The 8,968-nt window shown below is 36.6% G+C and overlaps 1 protein-coding gene across 1 annotated transcript; it reads left to right on the top strand.

The window, feature by feature from the left end:
* Positions 1–4,815: 4,815 nt before the first annotated feature.
* On the top strand, positions 4,816–8,741 carry LOC116022247 (polyadenylate-binding protein 2-like). Its single transcript, XM_031262876.1, has 9 exons — positions 4,816–5,125; positions 5,629–5,747; positions 5,924–6,580; positions 6,732–6,809; positions 6,909–6,998; positions 7,259–7,396; positions 7,762–7,938; positions 8,025–8,228; positions 8,321–8,741. Exons 1-9 carry the CDS (start codon positions 4,816–4,818, stop codon positions 8,558–8,560), a joined length of 2,013 nt encoding a protein of 670 aa, XP_031118736.1. The 3' UTR covers positions 8,561–8,741.
* Positions 8,742–8,968: the final 227 nt, after the last annotated feature.

The raw sequence follows: 8,968 nt of genomic DNA, 5'->3' as shown, positions 1-8,968 counted from the left end.
ATAATCATTTTAGGTGGTAAGATGGGATTAGTTCATTAGTTGTACAGCTAAATAATCCACTTTTTAAGTGTATAAATTTTCTTTTTGAGAAAGTGTGAATAATTAGAGATAATGTGTAGGGTGATAACACCGCCACCATGATTCCAAGAAAGGTAGTGGTCCAGAGTCGTCCCTGTCATGGTGGACGACGGAGGCTTTGTTTTGGTGGTGATTGATGGGGAGGTGGGCGGTGGTTGTTTTTTTGGGTCAAATTTTTTTAGTACAATTAACCTAATTATTACACCGAATATTCAATTCTATACGGAGTACATGTTGGTGATATATATGTCATTATACTTTCTCTTCTTGATATTTGAATATTTAAGTATTTCAAGAGGTATATGTTCAAATAATTCGGACCCAAAGTATATTATAAAAATTAGTATTTTCACACGTGCGATGCACGGAATGGATTTGTAATAATATATTAAGAATATTTGGATCGATATATAATTATATAAAACATTATAAAAATTAACTTGTGTCGATTTGATCTAAATCTTATATATGAGCTTAAATTATTATCATGGTGTGATCATATGATCCTTGTCTTTTAAAATTGCATGTCCTCGTGCTACCCCAAAGTGTTGATTTAATCAAACAATCTACACAAACGCCGATGTGATAAATACGGTCATTCTCACAAATACGTATGAATAATAGTTTAGGCCTTTTATATAAGACCTTGAAGTCGTTTGCTATATTATCTAAGTTTAGAAGCTTGGGAAATAGAGACTGCAAAATAGAGGATCTCGAGCTAAGTATAGAAGTATGGAAGATGTCAAAAAGTTCCTCACAACAAGCATTTAATGCGGTATTTATAGGAGGCTAAAAGGAACATATGTCGGATTCTCGGCATGTGTGACACGTGGAGCTCATGCACAAGGAAAGTTTGGAGGCTTCGTTGATTCGTTCACGTGTTCTGAGGTTCCTTACACCTTCGTTCCTGTTGCGATCGGGTTTGACTGAAAGAGTAAGGCTCCAAGCTATAAGTAAAGAAGTTCGGGTGGTTCGTCCCGACCTAAGATAGTCAGGGCAACCCAATAGACTGTCAATTACTGCTACAACCTGAGCTCCGGCTCGATCCAACATACTAGGTCAAGTTGTAGGGTTTCAGGTCGGTAAATGGTTGGGAATCTCTCCTCTCGACAGTCCACTCAAATATACCGAACATGTGCGCAATATGTACATATAGAGGGGTCGGGGAATACTCCCTATCATACACATTTACTAACGGCATCAATTGGCAATTTGGTATATTGTCTTAGTTGACATTCAGTAAGTGCATGCTCCTATATATATGTTTCCTCATTCACCAATTTGCGCGATAGTGTTTCTGACTAGCGTGCACTTAACACACTGATCTGATTTGGTTTTATACTAAATATAATACGACGAACACTAACCTATGTGAACCAACGTACCTTTTGTATTTATATTGACCCGACTCTTGACTTAACTATTGTACGTTTATATATAGTATCCGCAAAGAGCAACGAGGAGCAAACTTGAAGCGACTAAAAGAACCGTAATTTCTAACACATGTAATTATGATAGGTCACGAAAACAATAGTTGCCCATATATCAAGTTCTTTAATTAATTATCCCCACAGCTGTTCCTTTCCGGTTGATATATATATATCTGGCAAAAAAAAGTTGTGCATATATTTTCTCCCTTTTTCCCCAAAGTTCATTCCTTTATCCGCAAGGTGTGGTTGCAAAGTGTGGCCTGGGTACGACCAAACATGCAAAATCTCATAGTATCATGTGTTTTGGTATTGTTTACGACATACTATTCTCATCTATGGTTATGCAGTCATTATTATTATCGCAAGATAACGTTTGGTGGTTGGTTGGTTCAGTTAGGACATTATTGTTATTCGCAGTTGCATCTATCAAAATTTTAAAACATATACTTACAACTCAGATCTTTCAAGATCTTTCCCACTTTGCCTAATGCCATCATTCATCTCTCTCTCTCTATATATATATATATATGGTTGTGAATTATAATAATGTGTAATGGCAGAATATGATTGGCAGAGAATGGTGCAACAGAAAGAGAATACTGTGGTCGGCAAACTTTAGTTTATTGGGTGAAAATTATATTAAAGACTTTTTTTTTTTTTTTTTTTTAATGTAAGAGGCTCGTAAATCAAATCAAACTCATGTCTTTCATATGCAATTATAGAAGAATCGTGTTTTATTCACCTGATCATTCATTTTAATTGATTTTATAATTTTTTTTCTGATAACTCAGGTCCCCCATGCATTATGAGGCTATAATTAAATTTCTTTTTAATTGATAATTGAAAATTTTCCGCTTCTCTCGATTACACTTATGCCTACAAGGAGGCTAATTCAAACTTAAATTTTTAATATTCGTAGTAAAAATCAAATCCCATTATATCACACGAAAAGTGAAAAAAAAAATTAAATAAAACTTTTCACCCATTAAACTAATATATTAATCCGCTATAATAAAAATTTATTAAAAGGGAGTTTGGTTCCAATTCAAAGGATAAGTTTTAAGGCATTATTATATAGTACTCCACGTCTTTAATTTCTTACGTTAAATCCCACAAAAGATCTATGGTCGGTTCTGCATTTCGGACCTTTCAGCATCGAATCTCTTCAAATTATTGTATCTCTCCAATTTTAAACTCATATATGTTGAAAACTCTAAAATGCATAAGAGTTTTCAGTCAACTGGCAAGCATCAACTTGCTATAATCGGAAATTAATTAATTTTTTGTAAAAAAAATGCTAAGCTCGATGTTTCAATAATTATATTTATTATTGTCAAACGGGTCAACAAGTAAGGTACACAATTCAAAAGTCCATAGTTTAGTGGAGAGGGGATAAGAAATGCTAGCTCTCCCGTTCAAGGCCTACATACATGATTTGGTGGGCCCGCTAACATATATAAGGTGGACTAGCACAAAATAAATTTTACTCGCGGACTTCATAGGCGAGCCAACCAATTTTCTAGGCCGACGCCGTGGGGTGGGCGGTCACACAATGACACCCCTAGTGAATAATAATGGTTGTAACAATTTTAACAAAAGTTTGGTATTTTTTGTGGGCAATTAAGAAAATGGAAGTGAAACTGTTACGTTGCACACACTTCATGTGATCACACTCTAAGCAAAATAATGGCATTAGTTAATGAGTTCGTTTGGACGTTTGGTACATGACTCATATATTGAAATGCCTAATTAATGTAAGTTAATTGAGTAAACTATTATGCATTAAACTTTGTATTTTTTTTTGTTGAGTTTTAATTGCTTAATTTCTACTATATCGATTAATTAACAAATATATTTGATAAGCGGCATACCACAACTTATATTAGTCTTAATTATCTCATATCACTTGTCATCTTTTTAGTCTGACATAAATCATCCCCACTCAGACAACCTATAAACATATAAATTGTTCAATTGAAATTTACTTTTTGAAGTTTCAATCAACCTAAAGTATAAAATATCTATTAAAAAAAATCCATTTTCAGCTTAGAAAATAAAATTTTATTTCTTCTATTTTCATTTTATTATACTTTTCTTTAAAATGAAAAATTTTCCAGAATGGGGCGATAATGAATGGGCTTAAAACGTGCAATGGGCTTCCTAATGATAAGCCCGATGGAAGTTTGTTAAAAATACAAACCAGCCCATTTATATAATTGGGCTTGTGAAGTTTTTACCGATTAAGACCCGGGCTTTTCGATATGTATTCTTAATTTACCTCGCAAATCCTACATATTTACCGTCATGATACAAATTACTTTATTACTGTTCTTAAAAAAAAAAAAAAACTTATTACTGTTCTTTTAATATTTGATTATTAAGTGTTGGATTTTGGATCTAAGGAATACCGGGATTACGCACTAAACAATGGTTGTATTCAATTATGACATAACTGTCTAAGAATGTTCAGTATATAATGAATATAAAATCTGATAAGAGTCCCACTTTTAGAAAAAATTGTCTACCCAATAAATATTCTAAAGAAGTATAACTTCTATCACCTTTACAAATTTTACAAATTACATATAAAAATTTATTAACAACAATTAAACACATAATACTTAAATATGAAAATCATATTTTACTTACTTAATTATTATATAATTTTGATTTTGATTTCTATCCCCAAATAGTAGTTGACTATACTCAAACAGTTTAAAACTTATCCTCTTGTTAGTTACTTAACTTTACCCAAATTCCCGCAAACGGCAAACAACATAGGCGATCAAATCTCACAACTGACGAATTAACGGAGGGCGGTGTACGGTGTACATGTGACGTATGATTCTCCGTAGATGTAACGCCACGCCAGCGCACACGTGTCACGCCCTTAGTACGGAGTATCCATGCGAAGCACCGGATCGCGTCCTTATCGGTACCACACATAACCGTCATCGGGGGAAATCGACGGTGGTGATTTGGCCTAGGGTTTCTGAGTAGCGGGTTACCGGGTACCAAAACCCCGCTATATAAACCCCACAGTTGCATCGTCGCCGGTTCGCGGTGCAGTTTTTCCCCTGCCCTCCCTAAAAATCCTTCTGTTTCGTCTCTCTCCGTAACTCCGTTGGATCTCCGGCGATTTATCCCTATTTTACCCTCCCTCTCGTATCGTATTTACACACAAAACCCTCCCGAAAAATCTCCGGTAATTTCTGTAACTAATTTCGGCGCTTATCGTTAATTATTATAGTTGAGCGGATAGGGGGAGAGGGAACAGAAGAGGAGAGAAAGCGAATTGCTATTCGGTATGGCTCAGATTCAAGTGCAGCATCAGAGTCCGGCGATGGGAGCCAACGGATTGGCAGCAGCGCCGAGTGCCGGCGGCGTGGCAGCCGCCGCCGCCACTGCCGCGGTTGTGGCTCCCGGTGGCGTCGTCGGCAATCAGTTCCTGTCGACTTCGCTTTACGTTGGTGACCTGGACCCCAACGTGTCGGACTCGCAGCTCTACGATCTGTTCAACCAGGTCGGACAGGTTGTGTCAGTTAGGGTTTGTCGCGACATGAGCACGCGCCGTTCCCTCGGCTATGGATACGTCAACTATACCAACCCTCAGGATGGTTAGTTATCTTCTATATATCCATATACCTCTTCAATTATTGAGCAAAAATTAGAATAATGATGTCACGTTTTATTTTCTTTGTTTTAATGCATTGTAGCTGCATGTGGATTGATTCGCGTTTATTATATGTTCATGAGATAATGTGGCATTACTGAGAACTGTAACATTCAATTTGATATTCAGTTTTTTCTACTTTGCGTCTATAGTTGCATTGTTCTGAGTCAAATAACTTTCACGAAGAGTTAATGTACATCAGTAATTATGCTGATTTCCCTTGTTACGTATGGATTGGGAGTTGAAACTGGTGAAAGTAAAATTAAGTCTGCAATTATATGAATCAAATTGTTTTTAAATATTTTTTGTTATTTATGTGCAATGGCTCAGTAGTTTTTACCTTAAAGATTAAAAAAAGTAATATTTTTTTGTTGTTTTGTTTTGTTTGTACTTTTTAAAGATGGTTCATTATTCAAAATTTCATCATGTATTGACCTTTGATTGCAGCTGCAAGGGCAATGGAGATGTTGAACTTCACTTCTATGAATAATAAGTCTATTAGGATCATGTATTCTCATCGTGATCCTAGTCTCCGTAAGAGTGGAACTGCTAATATATTTATTAAGGTACTTATTGTATGCTTACTTTCTTGGGGTCTTAGTTATGACTGCATGATTGCGTTGTTTGGTTTTATTGTCTGTGCTTGTAGTTTTAGGTGACCATAGTCTGATTGCTGTTAAATGGATTATATCAATTATTTATTCAGATTGATCTTATACTTTTGATTTTATTCCTTGTGCAGAATTTGGACAAATCAATTGACAACAAAGCCTTACATGACACCTTTTCTAGTTTTGGTAACATTCTTTCATGCAAAATAGCTACTGATTCTAATGGGCAGTCTAAAGGCTATGGTTTTGTACAATTTGTCAATGAAGAGTCGGCTCAAAATGCTATTGACAAGTTAAATGGAATGCTCATGAATGACAAGCAAGTATATGTTGGACATTTTCTTCGTAAACAAGAAAGAGAGCCTGCAATAAGCAAGATAAAATTCAACAATGTTTATGTGAAGAACCTATCAGAATCCACCACAGATGATGATCTGAAGAAAGTTTTTGGCGAGTTTGGGAATATTACTAGTTCAGTAGTTATGAGAGATGCTGATGGAAAGTCCAAATGTTTTGGGTTTGTTAATTTTGAGAATGCAGATGATGCTGCTAAGGCTGTTGATGCGTTAAATGGGAAGAGATTTGATGATAAAGAGTGGTATGTTGGGAAAGCTCAAAAAAAATCTGAAAGGGAACAAGAACTAAAAAGTAAGTTTGAGCAGGTTGCAAAGGAAACAGTCGATAAATATCAAGGATTAAATTTGTATGTAAAAAATTTGGATGATAGTATTGATGATGACAAGCTTAAGGAGCTGTTCGCAGAGTATGGTACCATTAAATCATGCAAGGTATGCTGCAGTGGATTATCATTTCCTATAATTTTGGACTGCATGATTTGTGTTCTCCCTGTGTCATTATTTGTTTTTGACACAGATGTTCATCTACTCTTCCGTTCAACGAATGATGTTCTAACAACTCAGTTTTTGTTTTTTTATACAGGTTATGCGTGATGCAAGTGGAATTAGCAGAGGGTCAGGTTTTGTTGCCTTCTCAGCTCCAGAGGAAGCCTCTAGAGCTGTAAGTTATACTTAAAGTGATAATGTTGTTAGGTGAGTCATTAAGCTTTTATTTCTACCAAGAATGAGCTAAACCAGATATGTTTATTTTTTGTTGTAGCTTTCTGAGATGATTGGAAAAATGGTAGTGAGCAAACCACTCTATGTTGCACTTGCTCAACGGAAAGAGGAGAGGCGAGCAAGGTTGCAGGTAACACATTTTAGATTTCATTAATAGAAAACTTGTAATGTCATGTGTGTCATTCACTGGACATTAGCCTGGTACTGCCCTTGTTTATGCAATTGCAGTTGACTCTTCTGTTGCAAATACAGAAATTGGGTTATATATGATGGCTATGCATCTATCTGAACAGAACTCAACCTCTTTGTGTGCGGTGCACGTTTTGGGTGAGATACATTGCATATGTGGTTGTCTGCAACACTGCTGATACATATGTATATGTCTTGCAGGCACAGTTTTCTCAGATGCGACCAGTTGCAATGGCACCCTCTCTTGGTCCTCGTATGCCTATGTATCCTCCTGGAGCACCAGGTATTGGGCAGCAGCTCTTCTATGGGTCAGCTCCACCTGCCATAATTCCTCCCCAGGTAACTATTACAGTATTTCTTTTCCTTAGCTAGATACTCTTCTTCCATTCATGTTTTCTTAATATATGTACTACTTTGTTATTCATGTTATCATTTGTTATATACCTCTCGTGTGTGGGTTTAATTGTCTAAGCAATAATAAAGATATTCTCAATGATCATAATTAGTTGATTCTCTGTTTCAATGCTTTTATACTGTATAATTGATTTTTCCTGTTAAAGTAAGGATAAATGGTGTTCTCTTCTTTTACAAGTACCACTGGATGGTTTCTTTGGGGCACCTATTTAACCTGGGTTGAGGGATTTATGTTAATTATAAAAGTATGCTGCCTTTATTGTTTATGATTGAGAAACAATTGTTTTTAGGCTGGATTTGGCTACCAACAACAGCTTGTTCCTGGAATGCGTCCCGGGGGAGGTCCTATGCCAAATTTCTTTGTGCCAATGGTCCAGCAGGGTCAACAAGCCCAACGTCAAGGTGGCAGGCGTGGAGCAGGACCTGGCCAACAAGCTCAGCAGCCTATGCCATTGATGCAACAGCAGGTAGGTGTTTACTTTTTTAGCTGTTAATATCTTTCTTCTTGTTGAGAGGCTATAAGCAAATCTTGATGGCTTTTTTCTTTTTGAAGATGCTTCCAAGGGGTAGAATGTACCGGTTTCCACCTGGCCGCAATGTACCAGAGGTTCCTGTGCCTGGTGTGGCTGGTGGTATGCTTTCTGTTCCATATGATATGGGTGGAATCCTTCCTCGAGATGCTACTATGGGACAGCCGGTGCCAATTACAGCACTTGCTAGTGCCCTTGCTAACGCACCACCTGAACAACAGAGAACTGTAAGTATATTATTGCTATATATATTTACCACCCTTGCAATGTAAGCTGTCATTGTGGAAAAAACATTAACATGATATTATTCCATTCGCAGATGTTAGGTGAAAATCTGTACCCGCTTGTTGATCAGTTGGAGCATGAGCATGCTGCAAAAGTGACTGGCATGCTGCTCGAGATGGACCAGACCGAGGTTTTGCATCTACTCGAATCACCAGAGGCTTTAAAGTCCAAAGTTGCCGAGGCTATGGATGTTTTGAGGAACGTTCAGCAGCAGGCAAGCAGCCCTGCTGATCAACTCGCCTCTCTTTCTCTCAACGAAAACCTTGTTTCCTAGAGTGCAGTCAGTCCAAGTAATGAATGCCTAATGTTTAGATTATCTCCTTCCTTTTAGTTCAGCTGGTAGTTTAGTAGTTTCAGTAATTATTATGGGATATTTCTTAGGTTTTTGAATGAGATTCGATATCCTCTATCGCATTAGGAGAGTTTATTTAGATAATATATTATTTTATGCCTCATTTCTGATAGCATTTTTATTTACATTTCTGTTGCGTACAAGATGATGAATGCCCAACTTCTCTTAGAAAATGTACGACGTTAGGTTAACCTATAGTCCAGGGGCCACTTGATTAAGCAAATGACCTATACTTGATACCCATTTTCCTTTTCCTTGCACTTAAATATACTCCGTAATTGTCTTTCGATATTATCTATTACAATTAGTTTTGCTATTACTCTCTTGGTT

Source organism: Ipomoea triloba, chromosome 6 (genome assembly GCF_003576645.1).
Source record: "Ipomoea triloba cultivar NCNSP0323 chromosome 6, ASM357664v1".
Classification (NCBI taxonomy): domain Eukaryota; kingdom Viridiplantae; phylum Streptophyta; class Magnoliopsida; order Solanales; family Convolvulaceae; genus Ipomoea; species Ipomoea triloba.
The sequence above is the reverse complement of the archived record's forward strand: the minus strand, read 5'-3'. Positions and strand labels throughout refer to the sequence as shown.